Below are 26,355 nucleotides of genomic sequence, written 5' to 3'. Positions count from 1 at the left end.
CTCGCCGCCCTGCGCTCTGGCCGCCGGGGGGAGAGCCGAGCCCCAGCCGGGGCTCGCCGCCCTCTCGCTGCCCTGCCCCCGGCGCTCTGGCCGCCAGGGGGAGAGCGGAGCCCCGGCCGGGGCTCGCCGCCCTGCCCCCGGCGCTCTGGCCGCCGGGGGGAGAGCGGAGCCCCAGCCGGGGCTCGCCGCCCTGCCCCCTGCGCTCTGGCCGCCGGGGGGAGAGCGGAGCCCCGGCCGGGGCTCGCCGCCCTGCCCCCGGCGCTCTGGCCGCCGGGGGGAGAGCGGAGCCCCAGCCGGGGCTCGCCGCCCTCCCCCCCGGCGCCCTCCCCCCGGCCGCTGGGGGGAGAGCGGAGCCCCCGCCGGGGCTCGCCGCCCTCCTCCCAGGGCTCCGGTCGCCCTCCCCCCCGGCGCCCTCCCCCCGGCCGCTGGGGGGAGAGCGGAGCCCCCGCCGGGGCTCGCCGCCCTCCTCCCAGGGCTCCAGTCGCCCTCCCCCCCGGCGCCCTCCCCCCGGCCACCGGGGGGAGAGTGGAGCCCCCGCCGGGGCTCGCCGCCCTCCCCCCGGGGCTCCGGCCGCCCTCCCCCTCCCCTGGGGCGGCAAAAAAGCTAGAGCCGGCCCTGAGAATAATGTACCAAAAATAACTGCATTCAAAAATAAAACAATGGAAAACTTTAGAGCCTACAAGTCCACTCAGTCCTAATTCTTGTTCAGCCAGTCACTCAGACAAACAAGTACTTTCATCATCTGAGTCAAATGCCACCAGCAGAAGGTTGATTCTCTTTTTTGGTGGTTCAGGTTCTGTAATTTCCACATTGGAGTGTTGCTATTTTAAGACTGCTGAAAGCATGCTCCACATCTCATCCCTCTCAGATTTTGGAAGGCACTTCAGATTCATAAACCTTGGGTCAAGTGATGTAGCTATCTTTAGAAGTCTCACATTGGTACCTTCTTTGCGTTTTGTCAAATCTGCAGTGAAAGTGTTCTTAAAATGAACATGTGCTGGGTTATTATCTGAGACTGGCTGCTGTAATGTGAAATATATGGGTAAATATATAAAGAATGTGGGTAAAACAGAGCAGGAGACATACTATTCTCTCCCAAGGAGTTCAGTCACAAATTTAATCAACACATTATTTTTTTAATGAGCGTCATCAGCATGGAAGCATGTCCTCTGGAATGGTGGCCGAAGCATGAAGGGGCATACGAATGTTTAGCATATCTGGCACATAAATACCTCGCAATGCTGGCAACAAAAGTGCCATGCAAACGCCTGTTCTCACTTTCAGGTGATATTGTAAACAAGTAGCCGGCAGCATTATCTCCCGTAAATGTAAACAAACTTGTTTGTCTTAGCGATTGGCTGAACAAGAAGTAGGACTGGGTGGACTTGAAGGCTTTAAAGTTTTACATTGTTTTGGTTTTGAATGCAGTTACATTACAAAAAAATCTACCTTTGTGAGTTCCACTTTCACGATAAAGAGATTGCATTACGGTATTGTATGAGGTGAATTGAAAAATACTATTTCTTTTGTTTATCATTTTTACAGTGCAAATATTTGTAATAAAAATAATATAGTCAGCACTGCACACTTGGTATTCTGTGTTGTAATTGAAATCAATATATTTGAAAATGTAGAAAAACATGTAAAATATTTAATAAATTTAAATTGGTATTCTATTGTTTAACAGTGCGATTAAAACTGCGATTAATCGCGATTAATTTTTTTGAGTTAACTGTGATTAATCGACAGCCCTACTATATAGGCTTGATTCTGAATTTGCACCAATCTACATAAGTAACTGCCAACTGAAGTCAACAGAGTTACACTGGTGTAAAATTGATATAATGAGACTCAGACCTTCTCTATGTAAATAAAATGTATTTTTATAAAGTATAAGCTGAAAGAAATAGCCATTGCTGGGCATCATTTTCCCCACCATGTGTAAAATGCTTAGAGATCATCAAATGAAAGATGCTATACAAAGTAGGTTTATTGGTATATTCATACTAATTTTATTTTGCATGGAGGCAGTGTAATCTCAGTAATTTAACATTGGTGGGCTTTTTACACTTTGTATGAGCTGACAGTTCATGAGTTAGCGCCATTTCTATTTTAAGATACTATGGAAGCAATGAACTCATAGTAAAGGCTTATTTTATTGGAATGAAATCTTATGTGATCATTTTTACTTGTCTTCCTCTTTTCCACTTTATTTCTACCTTAATGGCTCTTCATTGTGGCAGCCCACCTTTTGATGGAAGAAACTTGGACATGGTCTTTCTGAAGTTAGTCAGTACTGGTTCTGAATAGAGCAGAGGGGGCGTTGCTTTAGAGTGGATTTCTGCACAACTCTCAGGCCCTGCTGCCTGGGGGATTGGGAGAAATCTCTGGAGCTGAATGCGGATCTGTGTACTCTCACCATGGCAGTGCATTGTGCTACAATTAGACTGTTCGGATCTCCCTTATGGTATGGTTTGGTTTGGTTTTTTTTGGACGTTACTACTTTACAATTTCATGTGTTCATGAACACAAAAGAGCCTGTAACCTATAATGAATGCACTTCAGACCAAAATAAACCATATGCAGTACTCTATTTTCATGACTGAGGTGGAAAATAGTGTCTCTTGATATGAATAGCTGTACATGAGGGTTTTATGGGTCACCTGATTGAAAGGCTTACTGCTGTGTAAAGTAACAACTCTTCGGAGGTTTGATGTTAGTGCTTTCATAGATGCAATAAGTTTCCCTTATTTTGTTAAACTAGTTGGGCATCATGTAAGTTAGCAACAGAAAATCAGTCCAAAATTAGATCATCTAGTCCAGGGGTGGCCAACCTGAGCCTGAGAAGGAGCCAGAATTTACTAATGTACATTGCCAAAAAGCCACAGTACTACGACAGTAGCCCCCCATCAGCACCCCACCCCCGGCTCCAAGTGCCTCCCACCCACAGGCAGCCCCACCAGTCAGCTCCTCCACCTCCCTCCCCACACCTTCCGATCAGCTGTTTTGTGGTGTGCAGGAGGTTGCGGGGAGGGTATGGAGGAGCGAGGGCATGGGAAGGGGTGGAGTGGGGGCAGGGCCGGTGGCAGAGCCAGGGGTTGAGCAGTGAGCACCCCCCAGCACATTGGAAAGTTGGCACCTGTAGCTCCAGCCCCAGAGTCAGTGTCTATACAAGGAGCCACATATTAACTTCTGAAGAGCCACATGTGACTCCGGAGCCACAGGTTGGCCACCCCTGATCCAGTCCAGGGGTTCTCAAACTGCAGGATTGCGACCCCTCATGAAGTCACCAGGTTATTGCTTGGGGGTCGCAAGCTGTCAGCCCCATACCTGGGAGGGTTCCAGCTGTCAGCCCTGCCATGCGTGGAGCTGACAGCCCCAGTTAAATTAAATAAAAATTACCCCCCCCCCATTTTTAATTTATAAGGAGGCAGGGTTGCACTCAGAGGCTTGCTGTGTGAAAGGGGTTGCCAGTACAAAAAGTTTGAGAACCACTGATCTAGTCCATCCACTGCCCATAGACAATTGTTCTCTGCAATATTTTTATGGTGCTTCATCCAGTGTATTTTTAAGTGAACAACAGACTATATTTTGGAGACCAGGAGAACAGCTCTGTCATGCTACAAGTTAATTTGGCCATCAAAGTTTATTTGAATAGTGCATAAACCGTGATGGTAATTTAACCCTGCCCAGCTACCCAGGTGTAATGCAAAAGAAAAGAAAAATCCAAGTAGTCATTCTGTTACATATTCAATCTTAGTCTTTCCAATGTGCCAACCTCATTCCTAATAACATTGGGCCGAATTCTGACCATCTGTAAAGCTATGCAGTGGTGCAAGGGGCCTCTTACTCCCTTGCATGCAGGGGAAAACCACTTCCACGCAGTACTACTCTCCACCTGTGCAAGTGGGTAGGGAGTGGGCAGAGACTTGACATCATTTCCTCCCTGACCATGTGAGCCAGCAAAGCTGAGCAGGTGCAGAAGTAGTAGCAATTTGTGCCAGGAGTAGGACTGACTCATATTGCTTCACCACCTAACCCCAGGGCAAGAATGAACCAGAGACCATGTTGTGACTCAGTGTGACAACATGATCCCTGATCATCTGCTTGGACAATATGACTATGTGCTTCCCCTTACTCAGGTCTTGTGGTAAAATTACAGTCTAGCTATGTATCACTTTTTCTTTGCTTTGTTGTTAGGAAAGAGGCTAAGGCATGACTCATGTTTGTTTTTTCTGACAGGATGGAATGGAGGCCTAGAATAAGATAGGGAAGGAAGAGAGAAATATCTCAAATGTGTAAAGTTAGCTTGAGCTGTGGAAGTCTCCCCTGACCATGAGAGAAAGAAAGCACTTGTATTATTCCATGCTTGCCTCTACCCGGCTTATGTTGGTGTCTCTCAATCAAAAGGGTAAGCAGGACAGGGGATTAAACTGTATGGAATGGAAACAGAAATAGAATATTTTGAAAGAGATGCAGAGCAGCAAAGGTTAGCCCGTCTCTCTTCACCTAAATTTGGAGGCTGGTCCCAGAACTCTGGATGTCACACATCTGAGGAACATATTTGTTTTCCAAGTTACCTGAAATTTTGATTAATAATGATAACTGATGTAAACCTTCCAAGTTCACTTTCAGTGCACTATATTTTATTTTTTACCCTTCACCATTGATACAATTTTCTATGGCTTATAATAAGAGGAAGAGAGAAGCTTTAGGGAAAGAGAAGAAATATGCTTGATAGAGAAAAAAATAGTATTGAATTATAATATTTCTACCTGGCTTTCCATTGAGAACTCATATAAAATGTTCTTAAGTCTGAAATAAATCAGGTAGATCGTGAATGGTGGAGATTTTTATCAGTTTGGCATTTTTTCAAAAAATGCACAAAGATTGTCATAAGAAATAATAGAAAACACTTCATGTAAATCATTCTTGGAACATTCCCAAGTAGCTGTTAACTGCTAGCTTCATTTCTATTAGTGCTGCAAATAATAAAGCCTCTTTTCTCCATTTAACAACAACAACAAAAACCCCAAAACAAACAATCTCCCCTTCCAGTTCCACAATCTAGGGGAAATACACAGGAATCGGTGAATAAGTCAACTTGATCTTGCATGAAAAAGGTTCCTCTAGGAAAACTTAATGTTTGTACTAAAGCCACATAAAAACACTAGGACTATATTGGGGTTGCATGACATCGTGAATAGCTGAACCATGTTATTCTACCTTACAATATTCTGTAAATATTTAGGAATTCAGGACAAAATGCATGGCAGAGCTTGAAGATTTGATGGCCAAGATTAGAGAAAAATGGAAATCAAGGAAGGTACTATGTAAACACATCCTTCATTGGCACAGGGGGAAACAGAGGCAGAATCAGAGTAACTACCAAGTGAAGTTAGTTGAACCAGTGAACTTTTGTTGGTGAACTGAAGTTGAAACAGCTATAGGGTGGTTGTTTTTATTTTTAAAAACATCCCTAATATCCTTACATTTTGAAGAAAAGATTGGCAAAGAGGAGCTGCCTACCCTTCCAAACCTCACTAGTAGGCTGTATCCTCCTCCTCCCCCGGGAACAGATTAGTGGCAGCTATGATCTCCTACTGTCTACACCACTTAATATTCTGACCCACAAATGCCTATTAGTACCACACTGCGCACACAGCTCACCATGGTGCTCTGGTGAACTCAGACAATGAGGAAAGACAGAGGAAAATTATGAATGAAATTGATTGGGAGGTAAAATTGAGATTGAGACAGGAAAATTTGGACAAAAATTGGAAGTTCTGTAAGAAGAGTTTATTAGATCAAAAAGCCATGATTCTACAATCAAGAAAGAGGAGAGGACAACTTTGGCTAAAAGCCCACCCTGGTCAGTGGCAAAGTGAAAGCAACAGTTAGAAATATTTATTTTAACAAATGGAAAAAGGAGGCAACAAATAGGAAATAGCATAAATTAGAATTCATGATGAGGAAAATTGATAAGGGAAGCTAATGACAGGGAAAAATCCATAGCTGGCAATAAGGACTATAAGAAGGAGTTTAAGTACATTAGGGGCAAAAGAAATCCTAGCAATGGTATAGGCTTATTACTAGGTGGAGATGGTAAAATTGTTGATGATGCAGAAAAGGCAGGAAGTGTTCAATAAATATTTCTCTTTTGTATTCAGAAAGAAGCAGTTTGATGTACGCCTGTCACATGAGGAAGATGAAGTACTTTTCAGTCCATTTGTAACTAAGGAGGATGTTAAACATCTACTAGGGATAAACATTTTGAATCAGCAGGCCCAGATAACTTGCACTCAGGAGTCCTAAAAGAGTTAGCTGTGGAGATCTCTGGGCTGCTGCTGTTAATTCTTAACAGAAGGGTGGAAGAGAGCTAATGTTTTTCCAGTATTCAAAAAGAGCAAGTGGGATGATTCAAGTAACTATAGACTGGTTTAGTGTGATCTCAATCACAGGCAAATTTAATGGAAAAGCTAATAACGGGTTCAATTGGTAAATAATTAAGTTATAGTAATATAATTGATGCTAGTCAACATGGTTTTATGGAAAATAGGTCACATCAAATAAACTTGATTTCATTCTTTGAGGAGATTACAAGTTAGGGATAACTGGGTGAAATTTAATGGCCTGCAATACACAAGAAGTCAGATTAGATGAGCTAATGGTCCCTTTTTGCCTTAAACTCTATGAATCTTTGAAAGGCTGGAATGCTGATGTAGGAAGACCAGGGCTCTCCCAGTACCGTGTGCTGGACAATTATAGCTGCCTTGACCGGTTTTGGAATGCAGTGTAATAACTGAGATAGTGTGGCCCTGTCCCATTAAGGGATTTATAGATCAGCATCAGACTATGAAGTGAATCTGGAAGTGAACAAGAGCCAGTGCAGATTGAATTTTTGTCTAGAGCCACATAGGGAGTTATAGTATTCTAGACTGGAGCTGACAAATGCATGGACTGCTGAGACAGATTTCATCATCTGAAAGGAATGGACAAAGTCTTCATGCTAGCCAGAGAAGGAAGGCAGCATTTTTGGTTACTGCCACTGTTTGGATGTCCAGTGTTAGTCATGAATCTAGCATGACTAAATGTTACAAAATGTTAGCTACCAGACTTCAGATGGTAAGGAAGTGGATTTACTAGTTCCTCAAAGAGTTTCTCTCTTCTAATTAGTATTACTTCTGTTTGTTCAGGGGTCAATTTGAGCCAGCTGTTCTTTATCCAGGCTCTAATTTCCTACATATGCTAAAATATCTGGGCCACTTTGTGCTAAGTGTAAGAGCTGCAGAGCTGCATTTATGTAGGAAGACTGGCCTAGTAGATAGGGCACTTGAGACCAGGATTCAGTCCTTGGCTCAGCCACAGACTTCCTGTGTGAACTTGGACAATTCACTTATCTACCCTGTGCCTCAGTTCCACATCTGTAAAATGGAAATAATACTTCCCTGCTGCACCAGGGTATTGTGAAGATAAAAATCCGTTAATGATTGTGAGGTGCTTGGATACCATGGTTATGAGGACTATATAAATATCTAAATAGGTAAAGAGACATATTATCAAATCTATTGCTGTCATCATGGCTAATATTTATCTCATGATGTCCTCTAATACTAAACAAGAAGGGTGACAGAATTAAGGCTTGTGAAACTGTATGTCAGAGGTCTAATGATGGAGTAACAGCTGCCTATCATCACTCTAGGTGATCATAAGGAAAGGAAAGAGCACAGTTAGCTAAACACAATTTAAATCCACTCCTGCCAGGACATGTAGGTGAAGCAGCACCTCGTGGTGGATTGTGTCAAAAGCAACTCACATCAAAGAGCATCAACGTTGTTGTTTTGCTTCTGTTCAGTTCTGTGAAGTTGTCCGTCTGTGTTACCGATGCTTTGCCAGTTGTAACTTGGCCTGAAGCCAGGTTGGAAGAGGTCAGCTGTTGCTAGAGCCAGTTCACTCTCTCTTTCCCAGGAAAAACGGGGTTGAGAGCAGATGGTAGTTGATGATGTGGGCATCGACCATTGATTTTTGGAAGCTAGATCACAGTATTTCATGCTTCCTGGTGGTTGATTACCACCTTTGAGAAAGCCATTGACTACTTCTATTTCTGTCAGAAATGGGCATTACATTTGCTGCTGACTCTGGCAAGCCAGTAGGGATATGCGTCTAAATTGAGGCACAGATTTTTAAAAAAAGATTATAGTACCTTTTGTTATTGAGAGTGGGCTTAGTTCTGAGAAGAAGAATGATGAACATGCTTCCTGCAAATGAGAGGCTGTCATGGATTTCAGTTTTCTGAACAAAGTAGGAGGGAGGTCATCAGGTCTGTGGAGAAAAAGCATTCTTATTGGTTGACTTACAAATCAGAAAAGTTCCTTTAGATACAGTTTGGTGGATACTATAAATCAATGAGAAGAATAATTTTTGGCCTTCTCACCATCATAGCCCAGGCCTCTTCAAATTCTTTATGGTATGCTGCAGTCAAAAAGAACCTTATCAGTAGGGAAGCCAAAGCTCTGGAGTAGAGCTGTTCAAAATGGAAATTTCCATCCCACTGGAAATTCCAAAATTTCCTGCAAAATGAATTTTTGTGGGGGGGGGGGGTCGGGGGGGGGAGAAATGTATCTGGTCAGTCAAATCATTCAATCTGGACAACATTGAAATGTTGATTTGTTCTGATTTTGATTTTTTAAAAATTAAAATTATAATTAATAATGTGGAAACTAAAAGGTGTTTCAAAACCAAACACTCCTTAGGGCCTTCCACTCTCCTTTAAACTTTGTTTATAATTGAAAAAACTGAAGTGGAAGTCTGGAACCAACTCTCAGTTCAGGTTCTTAAAGTAAAATTACACTTCAGAGCAGCCCACCTGCTTTATAGGTATTTTGGTGTCCCATGATCAAGCTGCCTTAAAGTGCAGCCTTTGAGGTCCTTTTGAAATGGACGGGAGCCAGTATTTCAAGGGGATATGGTCACTTCACCCTGCAGGTGCATCGCAGCACTTAAGAATAATCTAGGTGTACCTACACTGTAGAAAACTGAACTGAGAATTGGTTTTTAGATTATCACCTCATTTTCTTAATTTAGAAGGCCAAGTTTTAGGGCACTGGGGAAGAAGACAGAAGAGGGGAAAATTGGACTTGGAGAGTCGAGCAGGAAGAGTACTATGGGTTTGTAGTGTTTTAAGAGAAAATTCCTATGCCTGTTATAGAAAATGGGTTTTAAGAAAGAGAGGAGGCATAAAAATGTTCCTCCTAATATATTTGCTCTTAACATGTGCATAGGATAACTTTGTGTGTGTGATGAGGTTTCAGCTCGTGCGCCTTTGGGAATTGGTGTACAGCTGTGACATCATTTAAAAAAACCAAAAACCTTGGCCAATTAGACTATGACTGATTAATCAGTGCCCACAGACAGTAAATTAAATAACTATAGTTTTTTAAAAACAAAAATACATTTTTGGGCTATCTTCCCATTTCTGTTTAGAAAAATTGTCTCATGAATATAATTCAGATAGGTTTCAGAGGGGTAGCCGTGTTAGTCTGTATCAGTAAAAACAACAAGGAGTCCTTGTGGCACCTTAGAGACTAACAAATTTATTTGGGCATAAGCTTTCGTGGGATATAACCCACTTCATCAGACGCATGGAGTGGAAAATACAATAAGCAGGTATAAATATACAGCACATGAAAAGATGGGAGTTGCCTTACCAGGTGGGAGGGTCAGTGCTAACAAGGCCAATTCAATTAGGGTGGATGTAGCCCATTCCCAACAGTTGACAAAAGGGGCTGAGTATCAACAGAGGGAAAATTACTTTGTAGTGCTAACGAGGCCAATTCAATCAAAATGGATATGGTAGATAGTAATTCCCCCTCTCCCCTCCAGAGATCTAAACCAGGCCAGTACCACTATACTCAGCTACTTGCTTTCAGTCCTGTTTATGCTGATACCCTAGTAATATGTAAAACTAGTATTTGTTATTCCTCCTGACTTGCTTTGACAATTTTTAATTGAATTAAACAATTTTGTTTGTTGTTTTTGTTTATTTTAAAACATATTTGCAGCTGAAAGTTACAAGGAAACCCAGATGGTAAAGATTAAAGAAGAACCAATGGAAGTTGACATTCATGAGTCCCAGCCCTCAATTTCACCCAGCCAGACTGTTGGTTACAGCACTTTATTAGGGAGAGAGATTACTGAACACATACAAAAGGTACCAGAGGGCCGAGTGCTCCCGGAGAGAAACCTCTTCAGCCAGGATATATCAGTGAAGATGGCTTCAGAGCTGCTCTTCCAACTGTCAGGTAAAGACAGTAGATATAGCTGCCACAGTGCTCTTTGGAAGTGGAATTTAAAGAACAAAAGAAGATCACTAACGTTTTTCTGATTTTACACAAAGTTAAGTCTAGTATGGTATCGAAAATAATAGAAATGTGAAACTTTCTTCTACGCCTTACATTTGAAATTCAAAAGCTTCCCCATAGTATTGGCCAAGAATTCTTTAGCTATTTAGAACAGTGGTTTCCAAACTTGTTCTGCTGAACTGTGCAGGGAAAGCCCCTGGCAGGCCAGGCCGGTTTGTGTACCTGCCGCGTCCACAGGTTCGGCCGATCGCAGTTCCCACTGGCCACGGTTCGCTGCTCCAGGCCAATGGGAGCTGGAGGTACACAAACCAGCCCGGCCCGCCAGGGGCTTTCCCTGCACAAGCGGCGGAACAAATTTGGGAACCACTGATTTAGAATATGGTTTTGCGTGTTGTCAGTCAGGGCAGTTTCATAACATTTTAACTGTTTTGGAAAAGCCAGAGTTCAGCTCCTGTGTCTTGAAAGCTAATTAAATAATTCCTGACAGCTGGTAGATACAGATCTGAAAATAAAGTAAAGGAGGGTTTCTGTGGATGACATCTATTGGAATAAGCACCTGATGGCTGCAGCATCAATAGTTCTTCTGGCTGCTTTACAGATTCCCACTCACAGAGGGGGCAAGCAGCGGAGAACACAGAAAGGTTTTCATTGCCATAAATTGAACAAATGCAAGATTTGTGAATAATGATGCTAAAATATGAAGCAAGGCAAATATTGGGATAGTTACAGTTTAAAATAAAAATGATTCTAGTGTTTTTAGCTCATTCTAATTATTGGATAAAAGTTTTCCTGTATTGTAGTATAAACCAGCAAGCATATAAAATAATTAAAAATCTGAAAAAATGGGTTACTCATGCTAATTTAAATTATCTTTGTTCTTCTGCAGAAAAGGTGAGCAAAGAGCACAATCACACTAAAGATAACACCATCAGAACCACAACCAGGTAAGTAGCATCCATGTAGTGCTGCAGCATAAATTGCATGGGTTAACTTTACATTGCAGTTCATACTTTAAAATGACACCATTTCACAATTGTAATATCATATTATACATGTAAGATAGTTTTCTGTGCCCAGGGTAACATATGACTAAAAAAATTAGGCTTATAAATCAGTGCATATTATGAGGCCATAAAATGAGACAAGATGGCACCCTGGCAAGGGAAGCTCCATACCAGAGCTATCTGTGGAAATGATTCTTCCTTTCCCTGACCAAATGTGCAAATATTCCACTGGAAATTGATTTTCCTAGTTTATTTTTTCTGCAAAACAAAATGTTATTTCAGTAAACTATAACTTAAAAGAATATCAGTTACAATTGGTGAGTAAGGAATTATCTGACAGTACAGTTTTTAACACCTTTTTTGTATTGGCCCATGTCTTGTGATTCATTTTCCTGACAAACTCAGACTTCTCAAATAACAGTTCAATTTTGTGATTTGGTCCCACTGAGATGGACCCTCATAGTTTCTTTCAGGTATGAATTTTAAAAATCTATTCAGATTGTGTGAGGTAAAAGCTAATGAAATATTTGATGTAGACTAACTGTCAGGGTTAGGAAAATGGGGCAAAACTGGGAGAGAATTAAGACAACTAACATATGATTCAACCAGCCTATATGTTCTTAGAGGGCTGATGCAGGGCCGGCTTTAGGCCGATTCAGCCGATTCGGCTGAATTGGGCCCCGCGCTGCAGCTCTCCACCCCGCCCTCAGCTCACTTCCCCCTCCTCCCCTGAACGCTCCGCCCCCTCCCTTGCTTCCCGCGAATCAGAGATTCGCGGGAAGTCTGAAAAGAAGCAGGGGCGGGCAGGCAGCACCAGGTAAGCTGGGGTGGCGGGGGGCGCGAGAAGGGCTCCAGGGAGGCACGGCCCAGTCCGGCCCTGGTTCCGGCCGAGCACGCAGGCCCCAGCGGCTCTGGCCCGGCTTGGCTCCAGCCCGGCCGGCGCGGCGTGGCTCGGGTCCGGCCCGGCCCGGCCCCCGCGGCGCGGCTCGGGTCCGGCGCGGCTCCGGCCCAGCGCGGCCCCCGCGGTGCGGCCCGGCTCCGGCCCGGCCCCCGCGGCATGGCTCCGGCCCGGCCCCCGCGGCACGGCTCCGGCCCGGCCCGGTCCCCGCGGCACGGCTCCGGCCCGGCCCGGTCCCCGCGGCGCAGTTCCGGCCCGGCCCGGTTCCCGCGGCGCGGCTCCGGCCCAGCGCGGCCCCCGCGGTGCGGCCCGGCTCTGGCCCGGCCGGCGCGGCTCCGGCCCGGCGCGGCCCGGCCCCCGCGGCTCTGGCCCGGCGCGGCTCCGGCCCGGCCCCCGCGGCGCGGCTCCGGCCCGGGCAGCGCGGCTCCGGCCTGGCCCGGCCCCCGCGGCGCGGTGCGGCTCCGGGCCGGACCCAAGCCCGGCAACCCCGGCCGGAGCGCGGCTTGATTCCTGGGGGCGGGGCTTGCAGCAAGCCCCGCCCCCAGGAATCGGGTCCCGCTCTTGCTAAAGCCGGCCCTGGGCTGATGTACAGTATATTGCATGAGAACAAGCCTATAAGGCGTTTATGCTTAAATAAGGAATGGTGACTTATGTCCCTGATATAAGGAGCTTCCTGATCTCTTCAGTAAATGGAGGCTGGGAGACCTCTTTAAAAACTGTATTGCACTAAGCACTTATTTACCAAACCTCCTCTTCTAACTCTGCCATTCAGTTTGAATGAACATTATAGATTATGTACACTATATATCCAAAGGGCTATATGAATAGCACTTTTTTGTAAACAGTTTGTATGCATTTAAGAGAGTAAACAAAAGGGCACATTGAATTAATAATGACCTTATTCTCTGGGAGTTGGTACCTAGCTTAACTTCAGGACTTCGTATTTTAATTATGCCTTATATTTAAGATAAGCTGGGATCTCAGCATGTCAAATGAATACTTTGCTCTGTGAGCCTAGAAATTCCAAATTCATGTTAGAAGCTAAAATGTATGAGGTATGCAGTGAAGTGTAAATACCTAGAGAGAATTTGCTCACCTCAAAAAGTTTCACTTCTCTGGCCATTTTCACATCTACTTTGAATCCATTATCCATAATGTTCTCATACCTCTGCTCAATTAAAGGGAAATAAGTTTGTAGGGTTTAATGGACAGGAACTTTTTACCATTCTTAAGCCAGCCTTGGAGTGTATTAACACAAATATTTGTACAACACTGTGATGGGGTGAACTAGGCCCAAAGGCCCCCTGTTGGAGGCCTCAGGGTTCTGCCACACCCATACCAGGAAAGAAGCAGTGGAGAGGTCCTCCAAGCAGGCTAGAGTGGCTGCAGGCGAAGCACCCAATCAGGGCCCAGGAGGACTATATGAAAGGAGCTGCACAGCAGTACAGGCAGTCCTCGGACTTACGACACAATTGGTTCCTGAATATTAAGTTGAAAACGTCATAACTCGAATTTTCCATAGGAACAATGTCGGATCGAGCGCTGTAAAGTCGAAACCGACATCATAAAGTCGAAACATGATGACAATTTATAAATGTCGTAAGTGCCATTCGTTGTAAGTTTAACGTCGTAAAGTTGAGGACTGCCTGTAGTTATTTGCTGCTTGGAGCAGGAGAAGAAAGGACTGCAGGCCTGGCTGCCTGGAAGAGCAGCAGGGTCCCATACGGTTTGCTAGCAGGGACTGGGGAAGCATTGAGGGAGCTCCTGGCTGGTTGCTAGGACTGAGTAGGGATTGAGCCTGGGGAGGGCTGCAGGAAGATAGTGTCTCCAGGGAGGAAGCCCTGGGGATACAGCCACATACCAGGGCTGGACTACTTAAAGACCAAAGCCCAGGGAGGGCTAGAGAGAGAGACACCACCAGAGGGGTACTGAAATAGGCACCGGTGGGTGAACCGTATACACCGGAAGGGATTTGTGCTGTTTAACATGCAGACAGTGATTCGGCCAGAGCGCTGAGTCACTGAAGACCTGCCTGAGAACCACCGAAAGGGGTCACCAGAACTAAAGAATACAGACATGCCCAACCAGAAGGGGGCACTCGTGAGAGGTGGGTTCCAACACCGTTACAAACACCTAACACATTTTAGGCACTACTGTAATATACATAATAAAAATTTGTAAATGTTGTTTAGTCACCACCAAGTAAGGGCTAGTATGACCCAAGTAAAGTGTTCTAGTGCTCCTGATTCTTATCAGTTGAGCTTACAATTAATACTCAAGACTGCCCAGTGTTACGCATCTTGCATGAAACATCTTTGGCAGCCCTGTCACATGCCATGCATTTAGTTGGGCTGCAGGAATGACCTGTAATTGCTGCTGCTGTTCACCAGGGGCTGCTGTAGTGCCTGCTGAACAGGCAGCTTCTCTGCCTTCCTTTGCTGCTCACCCTGCTGGATCTGAGCAGGATAGGAGCAGCCAGGAGGAGGTGGTGACGGCGGCAGCAGCAGCAAGAGCAAGCAGAGGAGGCAGTGGCAGAGACAGGAGTTGAGGGGCCCATTACAGACTCCAGACTTCCCCAGCTTTCCTCCCGTCATCCTCCAGACACAACCACACAGCTTCCCCTTCACTCATCCACTCTCAGTCTCTGGCTACTCCCTTCCAGTAACATCCCCATACACTTCCACCCATCCTCAGCCAGCTTCCCCCACCATCCAGTCACAACTGATACCCACACTCAGTCCCCGTCAGTTTCTTTCAGATGTCTACAAGCACCTTCCCTCAGCCTCCCCACCGCCACCTCTGCCAAAGCATACCCCACCCACCAGCACTTAGCTACTCCTCAGACCTGCAGATGGCCTCCTGCACCCACCCATCCTAAACACCCTAGCATCAAGACAACTTCCAGTACCCACCCATCTGCCTAGCACCCCAGACATCCTCAGCACATATGACGGCTGCCATCTTGACCAGTACATTGAGGATTGAACCAGTGGCTTGAAACCAGAGCTTGAAACAAAGAGCCAGTCTTTATAGTTGGAAGCTATAACAGATTCATTCTTTGTGGATAAGGAGAAAGGAGGGCTCACAATATTTACTGACCAGTGGATTACTTTCTCTGGACAAAGTATAGCTCATCCTGGGCATCTGAGGCTCACAGCCCTTTGATTCCTATATGTGCCCCTGTTTATGTGATGGCCACCATCTTGGCCAGCACCCTGGAGGTTTAACAGAGGACCTACAGAGTTAAAAGCTCTGAGGTTGAGCTAAAGATAGCTGTAACAGACTCACATTGTCTAAGACTACGGCACAGAGGGGAACAGTAATATACACTGTTTAGTGGGCTGCATGTGCACATGCCTCAGCTGTCAAGTTTTGTGCAGCTCCATGCGCTACTTCAGCTACTGCTTAGTGTTGACCATAAGCTTATGTTTATGGTTACATGCAAATTATTTGTAAATATTAGGGTTGTCGATTAATCACAGTTAACTAATGTGATTGACTCAAAAAATTAATTGATTAAAAATTAATTGCAATTAATCGCAGCTCTAATCACACTGTTAAACAATATTTAATAAATTTCAATTGGTATTCTATTTTGGATGTTTTTCTACATTTCCAAATAATTTCAATTACAACACAGAATACAGAGTGTACAGTACTCACTTTATTTTTATTACAAATATTTGCACTGTAAAAATGATAAAAGAAATAGTATTTTTCAGTTCACCTCATACAAGTAATGTAGTGCAATGTTTTTATCATGAAAGCGCAACTTACAAATGTAGATTTTTTTTTTTGGTTACATAACTGCACTCAAAAACAATGTACAGTAACTCCTCGCTTAACATTGTAGTTATGTTCCTGAAAATTGCTACTTTAAGTGATACGGCGTTAAGCAAATCCAATTTCCCCAGAAGAATTAATGTAAATAAGGGGGGTTAGGTTCCAGGGAAATTTTTTCGCGAGATAGGCACACACATCGTGTGTGTGAGAGAGAGGGACGCGCATTGCCCCTTTAAGTATGCCAACCGCACTCTAAGTACATTGCCTTTTTAAGTAGATCAACAAGTTGAGACAGCAGCTGCTGCCAGCAAACTCCCTCCGTCCTGAGCCCTGTCGTGTCCCTTCCCCCTGCTCTGTGAAGATGGGGTACAGAAGCGGGGGGCAGGAGTGAGGAGAGGGGGACACCCTGACATTAGCACCCTTCTGCCCCTCTCCCCCCTCTCCCCCCCCGCACAGCAAGCAGGAGGCTCCCGGGAGCAGCTCCAAGGCAGAGGGCAGGAGCAGCACACGGCAGTGGGGTGAGAGACAGCTGAACGGCCGGCAATTGATAGCCTGCTGGGCGGCTGCTGCACAGGGAACTTAGGGGAGCTGATAGGGGGCCTGCTGGCCCCCCTGGTTCCAAGCCCCCACCAGCTAGCTCCAACGGACTGCTCTTTCTGCAAGCAATGGACAAAGCAGGCGGCTGCTAAACACGTTATAAGGGAGCATTGTGCAACTTTAAACAAGCATGTTCTCTAATTGATCAGCAACATAACAACAAAACAACGTTAACTGAGATGACGTTAAGTGAGGAGTTACTGTAAAACTTTAGAGCCTACAAGTCCACTCAGTCCTACTTCTTGTTCATCCAATCGCTAAGACGAACAAGTTTGTTTACATTTACAGGAGATAATACTGCTCGCTTCTTATTTACAATCTCACCTGAAAGTGAGAACAGACGGTTCTCATGGCACTTTTGTAGCCGGCATTGCAAGGTATTTACATTCCAGATCTGCTAAACATTCGTATGCCCCTTCATGCTTTGGCCACCATTCCAGAGGACATGCTTCCATGCTGATGACGCTTGTTAAAAAATAATGCATTAATTAAATTTGTGACTGAATTCCTTGAGGGAGAATTGTATGTCTCCTACTCTGTGTTTTACCCGCATTCTGCCTTATATTTCATGTTATAGCAGTCTCGGATGATGACCCAGCATGTTGTTCATTTTAAGAACACTTTCACTGCAGATTTGACAAAACACAAAGAAGGTACCAATGTGAGATTTCTAAAGATAGCTACAGCACTTGACCCAAGGTTTAAGAATCTGAAGTGCCTTCCAAAATCTGATCGGGACGGGGTGTGCTTTCAGAAGTCTTCAAAGAGCAACATTCCAATGTGGAAACTACAGAACCCGAACCTCCAAAAAAGAAAATCAACCTTCTGCTGGTGGCATTTGACTCAGATGATGAAAGTGAACATGCGTTGGTCTGCACTGCTTTGGATCGTTATTGAGCAGAACCTGTCATCAGCATGGACGCATGTCCTCTGGAATGGTGGTTGAAGCATGAAGGGACATATGAATCTTTAGTGCATCTGGCACATAAATACCTTGCAACACCGGCTACAGCAGTGCCACGGGAGTTCCTGTTTTCACTTTCAGGTGACACTGAAGAAGTGGGCAGCATTATCTCCTGTAAATGTAAACAACTTGTTTGTCTGAGCAATTGGCTGAACAGAAAGTAGGACTGAGTGGACTCGTAGGCTCTAAAATTTTACATTGTTTTATATTTGAATGCAGTTTATTTTTTGTACATAATTCTACACTTGTACGTTCAATTTTCATGATAAAGAGATTGCACTACTATACTTGTATTAAGTGAATTGAAAAATACTATTTCTTTTATCTTTACAGTGCAAATATTTATAATAAAAATAAATATAAAGTGAGCTCTGTACATTTTGTATTCTGTGTTGTAATTGAATATATTTGAAAATGTGGAAAACATCCAAAAATATTTATATAAATAGTATTCTAGTTATTGTTTAACAGCGCAATTAATAGCAATTAATTTTTTTAATCGCTTGACAGCCTTAGTAAATATAAAAATTAGCTGATTAAATGTGATGTGGAGCAGCTCAAAATTTGGCAGCTGTGAGTACTAGATTTCTTTGACTTCTGTCTGGATAATGTCCACGTAGTACAATAAGGAGAGTAAAGAGAGTGAATGGGGAAAGTAGAGAAAGGTTTACTAGATCAGTTTAACTGTAATTATCAGTGAGCTTCCCAATGGCAAATAACCTTTCATTGTGAATGCAAGCCTCTCACTCAGACCACATCAGTAGAAATCACATTGTTCTCTCTCTATAGGAGAAGATTATGACAGGAGATGTATGTCTGTGTCAGTCTTCAGACTGACAATTATTGTATCCAGACTAGCAGGATTAACTTGCTTGGGCATGCTGCTGGCGCATATGCTCTGAGTCTGGACTCCTCGCAGTGTAACACTTCATAAAACCCAATACTTTGTTCCTTGGCCTGAAAAGGTTCCCAGTTCTTTACAGAAGCAATGTGTTTCTTTACAATTTCTATTTAATCAATTTTTTTTTAAGTTGGCCAAATCAACTCTATGAAAATGTTTAGCTATCCCCAAACTCCCCCCCTCCCAAAGTATGGTGGGTTTGTTCTGTACATAATTACTAATTACTTGTGATGGTAGAATGCAGATGTGGTTAATCCTATTCTGGAAACAATCACTTCCTCCATCCTGCCTCATGATGCCTTTTAAAATACAGTTGTCCCTATCTATTATACATTCTCAATTTAGCAGATATCAGGTTTAAATGTAATTTTCATTTTGTTCTGGGTGAAATCATATTTAACATGCAAGGGGAAAAGAATGACTTTCCAACAAATAGACTATTCTTTTCTATTTTAATTTTGGTGTAATGTATTGTAGGCAAGTCTTGTTTCTGTTCATGTCTTTAGTTGAATGCAAAACAAAACTGCTCTATGACATATGACGATCAGTATCAAAACTAACTTCTTATTAACTATTACAGTTAATAAAGAAAGTATATTTTCAAAGTCAGATATAAGTCAATTCAAAATAGTGTTTGTATTCTGCAGTCTTTGAGAAGGCACCGTTTTGGTCAGTTATAACAATTTTTTCCTGCTCCTACATTTGATTATTTTATAATACTGTCCAGGATAGGGAATTATACAAGGAAAGCCAACTAAACTTTAGCTGAGTTGCAGAATACCACGTCAAAAGAGAACCAGACAGGGTATTTCATGACTTATTTAGAACTCCATTCCTAATTATCTTAACTGGTTAGATAGTTAAATGCTCTCATTAAGAGATGTAATCAAAACAATCCTGCTCCTTCCTCCCGGCCCACAAAAAAGTTCAGATTGGACAGAAGAGTACAAATTAAAAAAAAAAAATCAATTCTTAGTTACTGATACATAGCTTGATGTTGGGTTGTCACTAAATTATCCTGAAGCATTTTAGAGACACAGTTTTCACTTTGATAGGAAATTTGATGTAGGGGTGCCACTGAAGTAAGATCACTGTACGCAGCATCACATACTGCATCTGTTTCAGTAGGAGTCTTGCACACCAAAAAAACTTAATTGAACATGAATTATAAAAGTATTAGGATCAGGTGTCACACTTACTTCTTTAGCTAGGCAGTGTTTTGTTTACTAAAAGAAATCTTTTTCCCCCTCAGCCCTTTCTTTTCTGAAGATACATTTAGACAATCGCCATTCACTTCCAACTCAAAAGATCTCCTGCCCAATGAAACTGCTCTTCATGGAAGGATATCAGCACCAGGTATGGCCTTTTTTCTATTTAATTACTTTTTAATTTGTTTAGCATAAAAAGACCTATTTACTAGATATCCTAGATATAGTACTGTCTGTACTATATTTATTCAGTACATTAATCATCTATATCTCCCCTTAATACAACTTAGTTTGCTGTGTAAAAACAAACTCAGCCACCACAAAAATGAATATTTTTAAAAAGAAAAAAACAGACTAAGATAAGTTTCTTCATAATTGCCTGAGCACTTATGTTGTTAGTCTTTAAATAACTGTCTCTAAAAATAACCCCAAAGCAAGAACCTAAAAAGGATGTACCTCAATATTATAAATTGAGTGTATTTCTTTTCACATCCTATATTTAAGGGAAGTATAAAGCTGTCTGATAAGAAATAATTATTGCCCTCTGGCTCCCTCATTGGTGGCCAAGCCCACCCTTCCAACTCATAAAATACAGGAAAACTCCCTGTAATTTCCAAATATGCAGTTCACGTGCCTGAACGGCTCAGCTTTCCAATACAATTCTCTTACCCATATCATTCATTTAGGACCCTATCCTGAAAGGTGGTAAGCACCTCCTACAGCATGCTGAGTGTTGTCACTACCCATTAGGAGATAGGAACTCTCAGCAGCTTTCAAGACGTGCTCAGAACTGCAGAAGACGTAGCCTGTAGAGCCAACACTCTTGTACCATACCAGAAGCATCATCCCTCAGCATGAAATCTTGATTTATATTATCAGAATTATTGCAATGAAATTATGATTATTCTCAAGAGTCAGTGTTTTAACTGAGGTAATTGGAACTATAGTGTATGTTTTTGTATCAGATAAGTTTGAACAGTCAAAAAAAAGTTGTTATCCAGAGGGTGATTGCTTAGGAATCATTTTTAACTATTGGTTTGTCCCTTATTGTTACCATTTACATGTAGCATATAAGTGCTAGTTATTTAGTTATTTATATATAATATATTGGTTAGATAGTGCATATTGTTTACTAGTCATATTGTAAGGAGACCATATGTTGGATCAATATGTAATTTGTATGGATAAGCATGCATAAATACTAGTTTCCTTTTCATTGTTTACTTCATACTTTTGGAACAACTCTTTCTTATGAGATTTTTCATCACTTTTCACAAGAGAATAATAACCCTTTGATAAGTGAGGTTTGGAACCGAAGTGATAAAACAGTTTTACAGTAGCATTGTGGTGGTGATTTAAAAAAATAAAAATAATAATTATATATAATGTATAATCTCAGAGAGCTGAGAATTCATTCTCTGTTAGTAGAAGGTCCTAGTCCTTCTCTGTTTCTGGTGGAAATTGTCAAATCTGCCCTCAGGAGCTTCCTTCTAAACAAAACCTGTTTTAAGCAACCACTCAAGAAATGGACAAATTGACCGATTAAATAAGGTGTTATAATGACAGCTCAGAATTGTACTTAGTATTTTGGGAATACTTTAGGTTGGTCTCTTAAGATAGGACGTTGCCTAATAAGAGTTGTGTCCAGTACGTCAGAGGTTCTCTACCTTTTTCTCTCTGAGCCCACCCCCCACCCCATGCTACAAAAACTCCAGGATCCACCTGTATCACAACAACTGTTTTTCTGCATATAAGAATCCGGGCCGGCATTAGAGGGTAGCAAGCAGGGCAGTTGCTCAGGGCCCTATGCCACAGGATGCCCTGTAAAGCTAAGTTGCTCAGACTTTGGCTTCATCCCCACACGGCGGGGCTCAGGCTTGGGCTTTCTGCCCGTATCCCCATTGAGTCTAACTCCATGCCTGCTTGGTGAACCCCCTGAAATCTGCTCGCAGCCCTCCAGAGGGCCCCGGATCCCCAGTTGAGAACTGCTGCTGTATGTCTTTCAGTGTGTTTTCAAAAAGCTTTGGATAAAGTCCCTCTGAAGATAGATCTAAGAAAGCTTGCTACTATAGAGTGAGGAATAGAGTCATTTCATGGAGTAGAAGATGATCAAGAGATAGGGTACAAGGATTAAAAATGGCTAATTAGTATGGAAAGAGATGCTCTAGTAAAAAGATGTACTTACAAACAAGGCTGCCATATATTAATGAGTTGGAAGAATAACTGGATAATGAAACTTGCTGAGAACACAACATTATTTAGGTTAGTCAAGACTCAGAAGGATTGTGAGGAAATCCAGAAGGATCTAAGAAAACTCGGCAGTTAGGCAATGTGAGTGCAGATTAAATTTAATACAGGTAAGTAAAATACACATGGAAGGAACTGTTTAAACCATTTATATCCAAGTCTGTGCAGAAGACAGTTTTCTTGAAGGTTGGTTTGAGTCTGTGGAATGAACTCCCACAGACCAACTACAAGAGTTAAGGTCCAGGTTGTGTCAGGTGTGAAAACAACCGGACCCTCTCAGATTGGATCAGCTCTCCTCCACCTGCCTGTGGGGGTCAGTGGAGCAACAGCTGGGTACCCTGCACCTGCTTGCCGTCACCACCTTGCTATGCTCTATGTGTTGTGAAGTGAGTGTGGCAAGGAGTTGCAGCGCCTCTTATTCTGTAGTGCACAGGAGACAGCAGTGCACTGAGGTGTAACTTACAAGCACTGCCTATATAGCTTTTTTTAGGGCAGTAGCACAATCCCCACTGCCCGGATCGGCGGGCAGTGATCGATCCAGCAGGGATCGATTTATCGTGTCTAGTCTAGAAGTGATAAATCGACCCCCGAGCGCTCTCCCGTCATAGAATCATAGAATATCAGGGTTGGAAGGGACCTCAGGAGGTCATCTAGTCCAACCCCCTGCTCAAAGCAGGACCAATTCCCAACTAAATCATCCCAGCCAGGGCTTTGTCAAGCCGGGCCTTAAAAACCTCCAAGGAAGGAGATTCCACCACCTCACTAGGTAAAGCATTCCAGTGCTTCACCACCCTCCTAGTGAAATAGTGTTTCCTAATATCCAACCTAGACCTCCCCCACTGTAACTTGAGACCATTGCTCCTTGTTCTGTCATCTGCCACCACTGAGAACGGCCGAGCTCCATCCTCTTTGGAACCCCCCCTCAGGGAGTTGAAAGCAGCTATGAAATCCCCCCTCATTCTTCTCTTCTGGAGACTAAACAATCCCAGTTCCCTCAGCCTCTCCTCATAAGTCATGTGCTCCAGACCCCTAATCATTTTTGTTGCCCTCCGCTGGACTCTTTCCAATATTTCCACATCCTTCTTGTAGTGTGGGGCCCAAAACTGGACACAGTACTCCAGATGAGGCCTCCCCAATGTCGAATAAAGGGAAACGATCACGTTCCTCGATCTGCTGGCAATGCCCCTACTTATACAGCCCAAAATGCCATTAGCCTTCTTGGCAACAAGAGCACACTGTTGACTCATATCCAGCTTCTCGTCCACTGTGACCCCTAGGTCCTTTTCTGCAGAACTGCTACCTAGCCATTTGGTCCCTAGTCTGTAGCAGTGCATAGGATTCTTCCGTCCTAAGTGCAGGACTCTGCACTTGTCCTTGTTGAACCTCATCAGGTTTTTTTTGGCCCAATCCTCTATTTTGTCTAGGTCCCTCTGTATCTGATCCCTACCCTCCAGAGTATCTACCACGCCTCCCAGTTTAGTGTCATCTGGAAACTTGCTGAGAGTGCAGTCCACACCATCCTCCAGATCATTAATAAAGATATTAAACAAAACTGGCCCCAGGACCGACCCTTGGGGCACTCCGCTTGAAACCGGCTGCCAACTAGACATGGAGCCATTGATCACTACCCGTTGAGCCCGACGATCTAGCCAGCTTTCTGTCCACCTTACAGTCCATTCATCCAGCCCATACTTCTTTAACTTGGCGGCAAGAATACTGTGGGAGACCGTATCAAAAGCTTTGCTAAAGTCAAGGAATAACACATCCACTGCTTTCCCCTCATCCACAGAGCCAGTTATCTCATCATAGAAGGCAATTAGGTTAGTCAGGCACGACTTCCCCTTGGTGAATCCATGCTGACTGTTCCTGATCACTGTCCTCTCCTCTAAGTGTTTCATAATTGATTCCTTGAGGACCTGCTCCATGATTTTTCCAGGGACTGAGGTGGGGCTGACTGGCCTGTAGTTCCCCAGATCCTCCTCCTTTCCTTTTTTAAAGATGAGCACTACATTAGCCTTTTTCCAGTCATCCAGGACCTCCCCCGATCGCCATGAATTTTCAAAGATGATGGCCAATGGCTCCGCAATCACATCCGCCAACTCCTTTAGCACCCTCGGATGCAGCGCATCCGGCCCCATGGATTTGTGCTCATCCAGTTTTTCTAAATAGTCCCGAACCACTTCTTTCTCCACGGAGGGCTGGTCACCTCCTCCCCATACTGTGCTGCCCAGTCCAGCAGTCTGGGAGCTGACCTTGTTTGTGAAGACAGAGGCAAAAAAAGCATTGTCGACTCCTGTACTCCAGCGCCGTGAGAGGCGCAGGCAGAGTCAACGGGGGAGCGGCAGCAGTTGACTCACTGCGGTGAAGACACCACAGTAAGTCGATCTAAGTATGTTGACTTCAGCTATGTTATTCACGTAGCTGAAGTTGCGTAACTTAGATCGTCCCCCTCTCCCCCCCAGTGTAGACCAGGGCTAAGTTTCTTGACCTGGGCTGGGATGCTCACTCTAAAATGCTGTGTAGACATACCCTTAGTTGGCAGAAGCAGGGTCCACGTGGATACTTAGTTGCGGCAGGCTAACGTGGGGTAGGTTTACACCCAAGCTTTCCACAAACTAAATGTTCATGTAGGCAAGCCCTGAGAATTAATAGTGAAATGAATTAACATCAGAGAAGAAAGACCAGCAGCCACATCACATGAAAGAAAAGCTATGGCTGGGCAACCAAGGAAATAAGACTGAAATTGCAATAGCTCTCTGAACTGCAACCCAGTCAACATGCTTGTCAAGGCTGTATCCCCACTTTGAACTTTAGGGTACAAGTGTGGGGGCCTGCATGAGGACTTCTAAGCTTAATTACCAGCTTAGTTCTGGTCCGCTGCCACCATTCCCTTCCCTGGGAAGCTTTGAGAAACTTTTCACCAATTCCCTGGTGAATACAGATCCAAACTCCTTGGATCTTAAAACAAGGAGAAATTGACCCTTCCCCCCTCCTTCCTTTCACCAACTCCTGGTGAATACAGATCCAAACTCCTTGGATCTAAAAACAAGGAAAAATCAATCAGGTTCTTAAAAAGAAGGCTTTTAATTAAAGAAAAAGGTAAAAATCATCTCTGTAAAATCAGTATGGAAAATAACTTTACAGGGTAATCAAACTTAAAGAGCTCAGAGGACCCCCCTCTGTCTTAGGTTCAAAGTACAGCAAACAAAGATAAACACTCTAGTAAAAGGTACATTTACAAGTTGAGAAAACAAAGTAAAACTAAGACACCTTGCCTGGCTTTTTACTTACAAGTTTGAAATATGAGAGACTTGTTTAGAAAGATGGGGAGAACCTGGATTGATGTCTGGTCCCTCTCAGTCCCAAGAGCGAACAACCCCTTAAACAAAGAGCACACCAAAGCCTTTCCCCCCCCCCAAGATTTGAAAGTATCTTGTCCCCTTATTGGTCCTTTGGGTCAGGTGTCAGCCAGGTTACCCGAGCTTCTTAACCCTTTACAGGTAAAAGGATTTTGGAGTCTCTGGCCAGGAGGGATTTTATAGTACTGTACACAGGAGAGCTGTTACCCTTCCCTTTATAGTTATGACAATGCTAATAATTTGTGATGTCATTATTTTGAGGGGAAAATGTAGTATCCTTTAGAAGTAATACCTAAACTAAATAGTCTTTGAGAAGGCCCCAAACCAAAGGTTCTTGAGCAAAATAAGCAGTCATAGGATAAGAGGGAAGGTCCTCTTATGAATTAGTAACTGGTTAAAAAATAGGAAACAAAGGGTATGAATAAATGGTCAGTTTTCACAATGGAAAGAGGTAAAAAGTGGGGTCCCTCAAGGATCTTTACTGGGACCTGTGCTGTTCAACATATTCATAAATTATCTGGAAAGGGGATTGAATAGTGAGATGGCAAAATTTGCAGGCATACAAAATTACTCAAGATACTTAAGTCCAAAGCTGACTGCAAAAAGTTACAAAGGGATCTCTCAATACTGGGTGATTGGGCAACAAAATGGAGATAAAATTCACTGTTGATAAGTGCAAAGTAATGCTCAGTGGGAAAAAATAATCCCAACTATACATATAAAATGATTGGGTCTAAATTAGCTCTTACCACTCAAGAAAGAGATCTTGGAGTCATCATGGATAGTTCTCTGAAAACATGTACTCAGCGTGCAGCAGACATCAAAAAAGCTAACTGTGTTGGGAACCATTAGGAAAGAGACAGATAATAAGACAGAAAATATTATAATGTCAATATACAAATCCATGGTACATGCACACCTTGAATACACCATCTCAAAAAAGATATATTAAAGTTGGAAAAGGTACAGAGAAGGTCAACAAAAATTATTAGTATGGCATGGAACAAATTCTATATAAAGAAAGATTAAAAAG

The 26,355-nt window shown here is 43.4% G+C and overlaps 1 protein-coding gene across 1 annotated transcript in view; it reads left to right on the top strand.

Moving 5' to 3' along the window:
* The window catches only part of ZNF827 (zinc finger protein 827), a 132,976-nt gene that overhangs the window by 68,545 nt on the left and 38,076 nt on the right, over nucleotides 1-26,355 (top strand). Inside the window, exons 6-8 of the mRNA XM_065405706.1 lie at nucleotides 10,062-10,301; nucleotides 11,248-11,305; nucleotides 19,761-19,864. Coding sequence (XP_065261778.1) covers nucleotides 10,062-10,301; nucleotides 11,248-11,305; nucleotides 19,761-19,864 — 402 coding nt within the window. The remainder of the gene's footprint in view (nucleotides 1-10,061; nucleotides 10,302-11,247; nucleotides 11,306-19,760; nucleotides 19,865-26,355) is intronic.

The sequence above is a fragment of the Emys orbicularis genome, chromosome 5 (assembly GCF_028017835.1).
Source record: "Emys orbicularis isolate rEmyOrb1 chromosome 5, rEmyOrb1.hap1, whole genome shotgun sequence".
Taxonomy (NCBI): Eukaryota; Metazoa; Chordata; order Testudines; family Emydidae; genus Emys; species Emys orbicularis.
The sequence above is the reverse complement of the archived record's forward strand: the minus strand, read 5'-3'. Positions and strand labels throughout refer to the sequence as shown.